The sequence below is a fragment of the Sardina pilchardus genome, chromosome 13 (assembly GCF_963854185.1).
Source record: "Sardina pilchardus chromosome 13, fSarPil1.1, whole genome shotgun sequence".
NCBI lineage: Eukaryota > Metazoa > Chordata > Actinopteri > Clupeiformes > Clupeidae > Sardina > Sardina pilchardus.
Window position 1 is genome coordinate 9035568 of NC_085006.1, and position 14530 is coordinate 9050097.

At 41.6% G+C, this 14530-nt stretch overlaps 1 protein-coding gene across 1 annotated transcript; it reads left to right on the forward strand.

Annotated features, from left to right (window-relative positions):
- The first annotated feature begins 1026 nt into the window (after window positions 1-1026).
- LOC134099675 (solute carrier family 13 member 2-like) lies at window positions 1027-7340 on the forward strand. Its single transcript, XM_062552635.1, has 12 exons — window positions 1027-1128; window positions 2194-2322; window positions 2510-2646; window positions 2959-3161; window positions 3406-3583; window positions 3694-3816; window positions 4155-4364; window positions 4704-4807; window positions 5597-5712; window positions 6096-6257; window positions 6600-6737; window positions 6987-7340. The coding sequence occupies exons 1-12, from the start codon at window positions 1027-1029 to the stop codon at window positions 7116-7118; spliced, it is 1734 nt and encodes a 577-aa protein (XP_062408619.1). The 3' UTR covers window positions 7119-7340.
- The last annotated feature ends 7190 nt before the right edge of the window (window positions 7341-14530 follow it).

A 14530-nucleotide genomic window follows, 5' to 3' on the forward strand; every position in this document is an offset into this window, starting at 1 on the left:
ACTTGTGTAAGCCTACAATTTCAATGTAATTCTAAATTTACCTAAACCTGTCATTGAATTAAAATCCAAGAAAGAGATAGTCTACACTTTAATTTTCATTTAAACAAAGTAAAAAAGATTAAGCATACTATTTAAGTCTTTGTGAAACTAAAGTAATTGGTTCCTTCTTTTTGTCTTTTATGGTTCATAGTTAACTTATTCAGGTTTTTTTCCACTTTTTTTGCTGAGCGCTTGCTTCACAACAACCCAAGGTTGTCTGAGGCAATAAACAGTCTCTTTTATGTAACTTGGGCCGGATAATGGGTGTGCTCAGTGTAGAGCCAAGTTCTGGCTGTGGCACCTGACATGTGGCACCTTTAGAATGATTTTTACTGTCCTGGAATATTCCGTCAAGCCTCCTGGGTCATGTATGTTATGGAGACTGCTCTTTGCCCTGTGGACACACCAGCAGAGAAGTTCAGAGCCGTATATAAAATGCACATTAAAGTTGGACTAACCGTAGAGTAAGACATTAAGGATAGACTCATTATTGTGTAAACCTAATTACATAGTAATGTATATTGTAACAATAGCCAGTGTCGTTTTCTGATTAGGCCTACTCTACACTAAATAGTTTGTTTGGAATATTGAAAAAAAAATGCCACAGTCATTAAACTTTTATGACCTAAGCATAACCCCAGACCCCCTCTTCATAGTGATTTTTTGGGGTTTTTGTTGCGCTTGTTTTTGACACTCTCTCCAGACTCATCGTTTTCTTCTTTTCCTCTCTTCATTTTCAATCTGATTCCTCCGTTGTCTCTATTGTCTTCTCATCCCTTTTTCAAACTGTTCATTCTATCTATCAGCGCCCCTTGGTTAATGTTTAATTCTGCCATGAGTGCACTATATATACCCCAACTTTATCTGGTGCGCTCTCTTTAAATAGTGTGGCTGTATCCTCAATTATCTCATAAAACCTTTTCCATCCGTTAATTAAATTTTTCTTTGGGGAACTTACTTTCTCCATTCATCCATTGGGCTGAAGCAATGGCAGGATTTTTGAGATGGCTCTGGCAATATCGCAATTTCATCATCATTTTTGTCACACCACTTGTGATTTTGCCCTTACCATTGGTCATTGATGGGCCGGTAAGTAGGACCATATACCACTTTGAATAACAAACACTGATTTGTTTAAAAAATATAGATATGTCCTGCAGGAACATGATCGAAAAGTTGTTATGTGCCTCATGTGAGACTTACCGAAGATTACTAATTAACAACATTATCTGAATATGTTCTATTAATTTACCTGCTTGTTCAATTTTAGACCTCTGAGGGATTTAAGATCTAGCATTTAGTTAGTTTAACTATTATGAAGGAGCATGGTTAACAAGTCTTTGTTATTGTGTTAGTTCTCTTTGAATGTTTGTGTATTAGGTGATAGGCTAATCATGATTTAGTATCAGGGGTTATGGTAGGACATCATAGTAATTAAACAGATGTTGTGGTAGAACAGCATATGGCAAATAGGCCTGGTCTTATTTATGCAGTCTTCACTGGTATTATTTAAATTCTGTCTTGTGTAGAAGTCACAGTTATAGGTCTTAAGCTTTTGAAAGACCCAAATAACTTTTTTTATGTAAATAAATGACTGTAAAGCTGCAACTAAGTGTGACATGTGGCTGTTAATGGTATAACTAGTATTTTACATTTAATAGATGAATATGAATAGATTTCGTTTGCTGAAATGGATCAGTAATTGTCACAATAACTGTCATATGCTTTTATCTAAAATGTGAAAAGATCATAAAGAAAGTATAAATAAGATGGCCAAGCATGTTTGAGAAATTAAAATGAAAGCGTCAGTAACAATGATTAGCAGTACAGCTGCATATAAAGAGTGTTCTAAGTACATCTCATAAAATCATATTATTTATAATTGAGTTTCTATTCAAGCATAGCTTTTAGTCCGATTCAAACTTGTTCGCCTCTATATTTTCCCAGGTGTGACCTTGTACTACAGTCAAAGTATGACTTGTAACTTGTGCTTTGTAACTTTGCATACAAACATGTTTTTGCACAGACACGTTTCGGCTTAGTCCCTTCCTCCAGTGAAGCATCTGTACATTAAACGTGTTTGTATGCAAAGTGCTGCCTTCTTACCAGACAATTCCAGGCATTGTGTCTTAAAGTGTGAGATTTGTGTTGCAGGAGGCCAAGTGCGGCTTTGCTATCATCCTGATGGCGCTGTACTGGTGCACGGAGTGCATTCCGCTGGCTGTCACGGCGTTGCTCCCCGTCATCCTCTTCCCCTTGATGGGGATCATGCAGGCCTCAGAGGTATCTTATCTGCAGGACATTGCCTTTATCTCTGGGGTCTCCTTTACAAATGATTTATATGCATTATGATAAGGTTTTTTAAATGGTTTATTTCTCTGTGTTCTTTCAATTTTTCAAATCTTTTTTTTTTGTTTTTACCCTGCCTTGCCTTATGATGAGTAACATGTACAATGTGACTTGTCTTTAGGTGTCTATCCAGTATCTGAAAGACTCCAACATGCTGTTCATTGGGGGTCTCCTGGTGGCCATTGCGGTGGAGCACTGGAACCTACACAAGCGTATTGCTCTGCGTGTGCTGCTCCTGGTTGGGGTGAAACCAGCTCTGTACGTGGCTGCTATCTTATCTACACAGGAGATTGAGATTGCTCAGAGGAGTCCTTTATTGTTTGTTTGTTCTTTGTGTCCTTTTTACCCTCCTCTCTGTGTACCCTGATCCTCTGCTCCTCTTTTCTCTCCAATAATCCTCTCCTGTCCTGAAATGGGTTGTTTTTTCCTCCATTCCCCGTACATTCCTTCTCTCAACTCAACTCAATTCGTCCCTTTCCTTATTTCCCCCATGCCCTCTCCTCTTCCTCTTTTCTTCCTTTTGCCTTCCTCTCCTTGTCCTGCTCTCCTCCATCCTCTCCTGGCCTGTAGCCTCATGATGGGCTTCATGGGCACCACGGCCTTCCTGTCCATGTGGATCAGTAACACGGCCTCCACGGCCATGATGCTGCCCATCGCCCACGCCGTGCTGGCCCAGCTCCAGAAGACCGAGGAAGAGGCCGACGACTTGGAGCTGCAGAGGGGACAGACCAATGAGGGCTTCCAGATGGACGAGACCAAGGGCATCACCACAGGTGGATAGTTAGCGAACAGAGACGTTCAGTTTTTTCTGATTTCTTTTTTCCGCTGTGAAAACACTTGAGGTCACAGTCAGTTATCGTTGTCTTGTCAATCATCTTCTCCCTCGGTAAAAGATAATGAAATGCTGATGGGCAGTTTGGTGGGTAAAGTTTAGTGTTCCTCGGATCTCACGTTTTTCTGATTTCACAGTCACTGGGTGTGTCAGAGGAGACTAATGTTGACATTGTTTGCCTTCAGAGAAAGTGGTAGAAGATGGATACACGTTGGCTGAGGAGAGACGCAAGAAACGCGAGCAGAAATACAGCAACCTCTCCAAGGGCATGAGCCTGTGTGTGTGCTACTCGGCTAGCATCGGGGGCACTGCCACCCTCACCGGTACCACCCCCAACCTTATCCTCAAGGGACAGATGGATGAGTGAGATATTTTCATACGCTCCGTCAAAAGAACATGCCAAAACCTGTTGCATGCCTCTTCTCTATTGAAGACTAAAATCTCTCTCTCTCTCTCTCCCTGACTATATACAGACTGTATCCAGGCAATGGTGGAATAATCAACTTTGCCAGCTGGTTTGGATTCTGCTTTCCCAACATGTTGTTGATGCTCGTCATCGCCTGGTTCTGGCTTCAGATCATGTACCTGGGATTCAAGTACGTAGTCGAATGTCAGTGGGTGGGTTTCAATCTGAAGCTCTCACACAAATTATACAGTATGTTGTCAAGCATGACACGCATACTCTACTTCTTCAGACTGACTGAAAGTGTGTAGAGATATCAGACATTGCCCAGAGCGCCCAAAAAAACATGCCATACCCAGATATTTGGGAGATTTTGTATGCGTATCTAATCGCACTGCTAAATACCCTGACAGTGTCCTTGAGTTTCAACTTTACAGAATGTTTCTGACACCAATCCAGTATACAACATTGTTTTGGCCTTGGCTGTTTGGAACATTGTACATGTTTTGTACATTTTCTCTGACTCCACAGTTTCAAGCAATCATTTGGATGCGGTGCCAAATCTGATGGCGACAGGGCGGCGTACCAAGTGATGAAGAATGAATATAAGAAGCTTGGCAGCATATCCTTTGCTGAGGGCAATGTGTTGGTGGTGTTTGTGCTGCTGGTTCTACTGTGGTTCACGCGCGAGCCTGGCTTCATGCCTGGCTGGGCAACAGTGCTCTTTAACCAGGAGAAAGAGTAAGTAAACCCCCACCCCATTTAGTCATGAAAAACAGGCCTTTTTAGAGATAACATACACATTTGACTTGAAACATTTACAGTCTAGGTCTGTGTGCTGCGTAGGGACGTTAGTCATTGACCCATCAATATCCGTATGTCCAATTTCTAAAAAAATAACTTGAGTTGCTTTGTAAGTGCTATTTATCAATGAGGTAACTCTATCTTGTGCATATCCAGAGGTCATTTCGTGCCAGGGTTCTAATAAATCACAAGTGAGGATCAATCAATCACATTTGTCCTATGTGACTCATGCATGGGGGTATTGAATTGTTAATGGTCTGGCGCCTTGTGTTTCAGGTTTGTCTCTGATGGGACTGTGGCCATTTTCATGTCCCTGCTCTTTTTCATCATTCCCTCACAAAGGCCACGATGTTTCGGGGGCAGAACAGGTGATATGAATGGTATGACTTTGAGATTTTGCTCATACAAAAAATGATCTTCAGAATTCTTCTAGTGTCCAGTAAAGTGACTCCTTTTCTTAATTGTTCTCCAATGCTTAGATCAAATCTCCCACAGATGTTTTTCTCTAAGTCTCATATTCAAAAGCTCATATTCGATTCACTTTGTCATGGTGTCAAGTGCTCTGTTTACCAAACAAAGGCAGCCTGTTAGGATTACTTACATTTGAAAAATAGCTTTGACCTGGAGGTATGTCACCAGGATTCATTTGGAGGACACCACTTAACTTTACTTGAATTACATTGGAGAGATTCTCACCACTGCTCGCATTTATTTGCTTACCAGACAACCGTTTCTTAGAAACTATACAATGTTCTCATACACATCTTTTCACACTCTGTTCTAAAAAGAACGAAACACGTGGATCTGTCTGTATGACTGTTATTGTTGTCATCTTGAGCAGTGGTAACCATACAGTACTGTATATGAGAAGATTGTTTATCAATTGATTGAAATTGTTTATCAATTGTGTCCTGGATTATCTCAGAAAACCGCCTCCTAAATGAAACAAGACATGTTCAGATTATCTTATCACTACAGCCCAAGTTATCCAAATCCTTTTGAGATTTCCTGAACAGCAAAGATCTACAAATTTAGCTGAGGGGAACTACCCTGTGAACTGACTGGGTTTGGAATGCTTTGCATGACAAATGGGATCATTTTGAAGTGCCCCGAACAGTTCTCTCACCTCCAAAGGGGCTGATGATGACTGACTGTGATTTATCACGCAGGCGAAAGTCTGAAGGCTCCACCAGCGCTGCTGAACTGGGAGGTGGTTCATGAAAAGATGCCCTGGAACATTCTCCTCCTGCTGGGAGGTGGCTTTGCTCTGGCCCGTGGCAGTGAGGTATATGCTCTCCCTCTCTTCTGATAAACACTGTGTGATACTGCATTTACAGTGATACAGTGGATAATTCAGCACTAATAGTACAACACTACAGTAAATACACATAGGGCCACGAACTGTCAGTTTGGAAGATTCTAGTCCAAAGCCATATGACTATTATGGCCCATGCATTTTTGTCCGTTCATGTCATTTATGACTATTTGAGGTAAGTTATTTACATTGAGTTATGAGTGAAAACACAGTCAGATAAGTCTTGATGCTCTGTCTCTGTGAGGACAATCTCAAAACGTTTATTATGCACCATTATCAATACTGCATTTGCAACGTTGCATTTCTCTCACTGACCCTTCTGTACTTGGACTTCCCATGGCGCCTCTGAGCAGACGTCTGGACTGTCTTTGTGGCTCGGTCAGAGCCTGGAGCCCCTGAAGAATGTCCCCGACTTTGCTATTGCCTTCCTCATCTGCCTGCTCATCGCCACCTTCACAGAGTGCTCCAGCAACACTGCCACCACCACGCTCTTCCTGCCCATACTGGGCGCCATGGTGAGAGAACACGGGCAGAGTGGCACCGAGATGGTGATGTCGCGAGAAAGGCCTGACTCATATGCAGTATACAGAAATCAGTTGAAAATGGCGTCTGGTTGTAGGACATTTTGTTATTATCTTATTATTCTGTTTAATTAATAACACTCACGTAATGGTGTCTGTTATGTTCTATAGGTGGTGCTGGTGTGTGTGTGTGTGTGTGTGTGTGTGTGTGTGTGTGTGTGTGTGTGTGTGTGTGTGTGTGGAGATGAATGAGGGGCCCAGTGTGGAAAGTCTCCCCTCCTGTCCATAATGCATCATGTAAACCCTGGTATACAATAATGTGTTGTCCATCCCTAGGCTAGCAACATTGGTTTGCATCCGCTGTACGTCATGTTGCCCAGCACCATCTGCGCCTCCCTGGCGTTCATGCTGCCAGTGGCCACCCCACCGAACGCCATCGCTTTCTCATACGGGAACCTCAAAGTCTTAGACATGGTAAAACACTTGAGCTAGTTCTCTGGCTATAGAACTCAATTAGAAGAACACACGTACACACACACACACACACACACACACACACACACACACACACACACACACACACACACACACACACACACACACACACACACTCACATATATGTATACACACACACACACACACACACACACACACACACACACACACACACACACACACACGCACACTTGTGTGTTTGTAACTGTTGTGCTTATCCTTACCAGGCAAAGGCTGGCTTTGCGCTGAACCTGTTGGGTGTCTTGTGTGTCCAACTTGCGCTGAACACCTGGGGAGTGGCGATGTTCCAGCTGAAAGAGTTTCCAACATGGGCCAACGTAACCACAACAAACCCCTGAGCCAACCTACACTCTGCTTCCCCTAGGGGCGAAGAGGGGAAGAGCAGCGCAAGGGTTACAAAACTATGCACAGCTAAATTGAGACATGGGAACTGTTGGCTTCAGTCAAGCCTGAGGGGCCTCTGCACTCTGGACCCATAAGTCCCTCTGCTGCTCCTATAGGTGTTGTACTCCATGGGAACGACTTTGTCTGTGCTCATATAAGGGAAACTTTTCCCCCGGCTTCATCTCTGGACTTTATCCATATGTATCTCATATGTTTTATGTTATTATGGGGTGAGGGCACCTTTAAGAAGCAGTTTAGGTTGTAGCAGTTTGCCAGTCTGACCACATCTGCCTTGTCACTGTGCTCAATTTTGTTTCAGTCAATCAGTTATTTAACTGTTAAAATGTGTAGAAAGTATTTGATCCTTTTTTGGATCCAAGACATAGCCAAATTGGTTTTGTTTAGCTGGAAACTAATTTTGTTTGAATTGATTTTCCAATATGACATAAATATGACATTTGGACATCACAGACACCACCGACAAAAATCTGCATCATAAATTACATTGATTATTGTAAATCTCTGCCACTTCTCTTGACTTAAATAGCTTTTTTATTATTTGTGTGTGTCATTTGTCTATCAAGTTGTATTTTATCTTTTGATGGACATACTGATGATGATAATGTAAAAAAACTTAAGCTGCTGTATTGCCTATCTATATACTGTACGTTTGTATTCACAGTTGCATGTGAAGAGTATTGTTGAATGCCCACTGTTGTTATTTAGTTTGCATCATAAAATACGAGTGTTTCTCATTCTCCTGTGTGACTAGTTAATGACAGGGTTCAATCCCCATGTCCACAGTGGGATTACAAAGACATGTATTCTCGTCAGTTTGGATTGACCCAAGTGACCAGAAGGCAAATCCTTTCAAAGAGGTCAGCCTAATGTTAGTACAAATAACTGATAAAAATAATAATAATAATAATAATAATAATAAAAACAATAAACAGGGACCAACATTGCCTCTCTATGCAGCTATACTGGTCACCATGGTCACCATCTGACTAGGAGACTAAGCTCTGAGCGAATAGTGGAGTCCGGCATCATTAATGTGCACTTGAATGATTCTGTCAGTGTCATAACACAGTCAACTCGTGCTTAACAGGGGTTCTGATGTGTAAGTGAGAGCGAATCTGGTATTTGCAGAACACCCCTGGCCCATATCAGAGGGTCTGTTCAGGATCCAATCTGCTGCAGTAGGCTACATACAGGTAAGGCAAGATTTTTTTAATGTGGGGTTAAATAGGCTACATTCTCTCAGCGACGACAGCTATATGGTTGTTTTTTTACAATAAATACTGTACCCTGGAGTGGTGCAGTCAGCATTCATTAAGTAGGTAGCTTCCACACAGCTTTCTGGAGAGAAACACATTCCTCTCAATCTTTCTCACCCGATTTGTGAGGCACTCCAGACAGCTGTTCATGTGAGAACTCACAACAGAAGGGGGCACACGTCAGCTTTGAATGGTGCACTGACGGTGTAATGAACATAATAGGCTACAAATATTTCCAGTAGATATCACTTCGTACTTTTACCAACATTCAGCAAATATCCCTTAACAGAGGCACATATATATGGTTATGGTTATGGTTATGGTTATTTAGTTTTATATGGTTATATTTAGTTATATATTTATACATTTGCATACAAAGCAATGAACTGTGAACTGTGTTGTTATTTGGTGGCTTCTTCTTCTTTGTATTATTCCTCCAGGGCATAACTCAACTTAAACTTGAACTTATACGCTAACTGTAGCATAGAAACTTCACATTTTGATGTGCAGCTCTTGAACCTTATTTTTTATTTTTTTTTACCTGACTTCTCATTTTTGTGAAATGTATACTTTTGAGATAAAAACTAAGACATTTCTGCCATAAACTTAACATAATCTTTATGACATAGTAGGGTCTGTAGTGCAATCAGTGCATCTGCTCTAGTCTAATTGGCTGCAGCCACTTAAAAGGAACCTTTTCCTCCGTGTCTCCATTCAAATGGTTCTCTTAAGCCCAGTGTTCCACGGTCACCACCGACGACATGAGTTCACTGTCACTTGGCCATGCACATCAGCACCAACGGCTTTCATGGCAAAACCTGGATAAACAATGGATTTTACAAAGCAGTGTCGGCAAAATAGAACTGAATCGTAATTTCTCATGGTAGTGACGGCAAAGTGTGATGTGGCGTTATATTGAGAGCAATGGAATCTAATGTAAGCTAATTAATGTTGAAAGCTGAGTAAGCCACTGTCATGTCGGCGCCAGTGTACGTAGCCCTTTAGGCTACTTCTCTCTTGCCCACTTTCTCTCACTTAATCTCTTTCTTCACTTTCTCTTACTTTTGTATCTCTCTATCTCTCCCAATTTTAATTATACTGTATATATATATTTTTAACTATTTCTATAAAAGTCCTCTAAAAGTCCCCTATTCCGTGCAATAAGGGGTTCCGTGCAATATGCTTTGTGGCCTAACTTCCTGTTGAGCAGTACACCCATTGAGATACATTGACATAGGAGAGTTCTATCGATCATCATATGTTATGGGTCATCCTAAAGTTAGGAATATTTCTTGAGAATGTTGGTGACTTGGGAGATTTCTGTAATACGTCTTTCCTGTCTAAATTTAGGAAAACGCTGCCTTAGGAGCGACTGTATCATGACTGTCTAAACATACTGTAGGTACCATGGCTATCAAACAGATATGATTGAATTTGCAAGTTAGGAAGTTCTGTATTATGGCCTCGCAGTATGTATTGTGTTTTAGACAGTAAATAATCAGATAATGCATTGTGACTTGTTCTGTTGATCTGTTATGGAAGCCGAGAGAGGCAGTCATCATACATTTTTTTCTTGTCATCACAAATGAATTGGGCTGTTTCACCGAGATCAAGGTGAAAAAAGTAATGACATGATGTGGCCTCTCTCTGCTTCCATAGACTGTGACATCATACAATTAACTATTTTTTACAATTTTGTTTTACCCTCACTAAAATGGATGTGATGGTGACAAAGTTTACGAGTTGTGAAAACCGGCTGGCTGTGCTAGTAAATGTTTTTTTTGACAAAACTGCTGTTGGGCTCTGTGACATCGGACTACAACCGGATAATACTGTAGAGTTTCTGTGGGCCCCAGCAGAGCCATAGAAAGAGAGCGACACTCTGATGTTGCCGCCACATGATCAAAAGTTCCAAAAAAAAACCCCTGTGCTGAATGGCTGAATCGCAGGAGGGTGGGATGTATATATTTCTGGATGCTGGAGAGTGTAATCAATGAACTCATTGACTACTGACCAAGAGATATGGCTGTTTGAAGTTCCAAAACTTCCATAACCCGGAAACTAGCACGGGAAAGCGCTGTCGTTTTTTTTCCACGGTCTCTTAAGGGAGTGTCGCCACTCTGTTTTCTCTCCTAGGCCCCAGGCCCTTATAGTCCCACCATCACTGGTGAATTAATCTAATGTGGTTGTGTACACTGACAGGCAGCTCATCTCCGTTAAATTTTATCGCCCGTTTACGAAGAACTCATATGAATAACAGTCATTGTACTTGTTAATTGTTACTTCCATCCAAAATGGCTATAAATCATGCTATTAACACATTGTATGATGCCGCCTTAGTAGCGTATTGGAATGCAACTGGTTCTTGGTTTGTGGTTCACACAGAAAAAAAAAGTAAAAGTGTTTTTGGCAAAAGTGTGTTTGGCAGGTGTAATTTGGAATGTTCAATCATGCATGCGTAACCCGTATCATGCATGTAGGCTATATTTATTAACTATGCGTAACCCGTATATTAGGGCTCGGGCACACGCGTTGCGTTCTAGGAATATTGCCGCCATGTTGCTGTTGGTAGCGCACCGAACGTACTGTAATAATCCATTCATTCAGATGCAGAAGACAAGAAGCAGAAAATGTATAGTATTAGCGATTCGTGAGTTGATCGTGGGTTGCGCTGTTACACCCCACTACACGGCAACATACGACCAAGAAGGCAAACATTAAGTAACAGGAACACACTAACAGGCGGGAGTAAATCCATAGTAATCCATAGTAAACTAAGGAGTGAGGCTGCCAATATGGCTGCCTGCAAAGTTTTCACGTCACGATCCCGAGCCCTATTGAATACAACAGAAGTTTTACTGATCAGACTCAATTTCATTTTCTGAACATTATAATATAGCAAACTGATGTCTGACATGTTGTTCAATATCACAAGAACATGCTCAATTACTGTAGATTGGATTAGATTCAACTTTATTGTCATTGTACAGAGCACAAGTACAAAGACACCGAAATACAGTTTGCGTCTAACCAGAGGTGCAAAAAAAAAAAGAAAAAAAAAAGTTCAATGTCATATACTTGGACAGGTGGTGTATAGACAGGACAATAATACAGTCCTGTCACAAAGATAATGTTGTATTCCTGAGCGCATTTGCCTGGTGAGATCATTTATTTAACCTTTAAAAGTTTTATTTGGTTTATTCATCCTGTCCTTGCTCTGTTTGATTACAACATCACTGAAATAACCATCTCAGCATTTTGGGAGGTTCACTGGGAGGATACATCAGTATGGACACCCTCCTCTCTCTCTCTCTCGCTCTCTCTCTCCCTTTCTCTCTCTCTCTCTCACGCACACACACAGTTACTCTCTCTCTCTCACTTGCTCACCCTCTTTTCCTGTCTCACTCACTGAGATACACCCCCCCCCACCCCAACACACACACAGTAATCCATAAATACACACTCCACACCAGTCAGTTGTTTTTCCTGTCTGTCACTCTTTGAAAGAGAGCCTCCCTTCAGGACTGTTGTCAAGAATCTCTCACTGAGGACTTCCAACCAATCATTGGGTACCCAGGCTGACAGTGGTATGTTTTCTCCTGACTTGCCATATATTTTCATATAATATATGGTTATATTGTAATGTAAATACGTATGATTTGTATTCATTTGCCTGTCTGCATGTATGTCTATATGCATGTGCATGTGTGTGTGTGTGTGTGTGTGTGTGTGTGTGTGTGTGTGTGTGTGTGTGTGTTTATTTATCTGTGTATCTATGACATTTTATTGCATAACCAATGGCTGCTTGTGCATTTCTGTGGAAAACTGGGCACTGTGTTGATATGTCCCTCAGGTGGTTATTGGAGCAAATGCATGCGTAGATATCCAGAAAGTGCATTTTTAGACAGATATATTCTTCACAGTCCTAATCGCAAAGGGAGATGCAGAAGCATATTACATAATATCTGCATGCAGCTGTGCTGGAATAAGCCGTGTTGCTGCACACCGCACTGTTCACCTTAGACCCCCACGTCACATTTAGATGTGTGACTACATCAGTGCCTGACACTCCAGCAGTGCCTGTTGAACTGTTCCAGCCGAGTCATGCTTGTGACAGTGACAGGGCAGCAGCACAGACCGTGGCCCAAGAGAGGCTGTTTGAACTCGGGGCGCCAATGTCCGACGAAGTCGCTTTTGAAGCGCTAGTCTTTCTCTTATTAGTCTATTGACAAGATATTCTGGTAGAAGTTTCAGTTATGACTTCTGCTGGAAGCCTGTTCCAACAGGTTGTTCTCTCATGGTTTCAATGGTCCCTCAGGCCAGCACATTGCCCAAGGAGGAACGAGGAGGTAATAAAAAAAATAGAGCAGGGAGAGAAGTGAACTATGCAGACCTGCTTTGAGAGGTGAATGTTCTTGCACGTGCATAGATTTTAGAAAACATTAAAGTAAAACATCACATTTACTATAATCCTTGTTGTTCTCATAGCCATAATGTAACATTCTCAGAGTGGATTTTCCTCATATGGATGATCTACCTCTGACTGTTTGTGTCACTGCCTTCTTTCCCATCATGTCTAGATCAGCTGCAATAGCAAGTGACAAAGGTCAAAGGAGAATGTTTTACCGCTCTATCTTTGCATAATCTCTGTAGAGCATGTTGACAGATGGCTGTAAGGTATACAAGGGGATTTTCTATTATTATTATTTTCAAAACCATGGTGACACATCTGGGACACGTGGTTCAGTCAGGCGTATAACCCTGGCCCAAAAGATACCTTTCTTAGATATGTTTGTGAAGGCAACACAAGTTTGTTTACCTTATAGTGCTTTAAAATCACGTTGATGCTACATTGATTTGCAATACAGAAAATGGAGTCTCCAACATTGCTAGTGTTTACCCAGAGCACCGTGATTATATAATGTTGTTGTCACGAGTCGGAGCTGGTCCTTTTTCATCAGTTTCAGACAATCGGGGTACCCTCTTACTAAACTGGTACGTTGGATCGACCGGGCTCCAAGTTGTCACAAAACAGAGGAGGATGCACGTTTTAGAATTTATTTTAGAATTTGTTTAGAATTTATTTATAACAAAAAGTAATCTATAAGTTCAAAGGAAACATGTCAGTGTGAGCAATCAGTCAGTTTGTAAGTGAGTGAATGGATGCATAAGGAGTAAGGAGTAAGGACGAACCAAGGAAACAAAGCAAAAGGGTACACGCCTGCCACCCGTCCATCCCTTCTGCAAGCATGGGCCTACAAATGGGGAAATATAAAGGAACAGGGACAGGTGAGATCAGGGCCAGCAAATAGGCACTTTAACGGCAAGCAGTGCCAAGGAGCTGACAAGCTCATAGATTGGCATACCATACCATACCAGAGATGCGGAATTCTATATTGCGATTTAAATATTATAATGATGACTGTAATTGGAGTGTGTGTGTGTGTGTGAATGGGTGAATTATAAGGCATGAAAGGTAAAGTGCTTTGAGTGCTTGGAGCTGAAAAGAAGCCTCTCTATTTGCCATTTTCATTATAAGTAGTGTGTGTGTGTGTGTGTGTGTGTGTGTGTGTGTGTGTGTGTGTGTGTTTGTGTGTGTGTCAGTTAGTGCCCCGTAACCTGTTGTGGGTCCTGACACACAGCACGTGCCAGTACAGGCATGTAAAGGGGTAGTATAGGGACAACCATGTGTTGACGTACTGACATCAAGCATGTGAAAGAACACTGGCAAATCACATTCTTCAGCAATTGAGAGCATAGTTGGCACAGCTGATATATGTTATATGCAAATCAGATCAGTAGGAGCATTCCATTTTTGACATGTCGTACATCACGCTCACGTTTTCCCGATTTGTAATTACACTCACGTGATGACACAATTGGCAGCTGATGGTGTCTCGTGTTTATCTGAGCTATCACTACTCACTGACCCAGTTTCGAGTACTATATGCAAATCATCCTGGCAAAAGCCCACGCCATTGATTCTGCAATTTAGTTATATTCAAATTTTCAAGTCGATAGGAACTACCAAACGTGAGTGGAGTTCTTGCAACGGAGGAATGACACATTAACCCTTATGTTGAGTCATT

Bases quoted from the DNA above. Each gene is read 5' to 3' on its own strand.
- LOC134099675 (XM_062552635.1), top strand. From the start codon at position 1,027: ATGGCAGGATTTTTGAGATGGCTCTGGCAATATCGCAATTTCATCATC. The intron at 3,584-3,693 runs GTGAGATATTTT...GACTATATACAG, and splicing joins CTCAAGGGACAGATGGATGA to ACTGTATCCAGGCAATGGTG. The intron at 6,258-6,599 runs GTGAGAGAACAC...GTCCATCCCTAG, and splicing joins TGCCCATACTGGGCGCCATG to GCTAGCAACATTGGTTTGCA.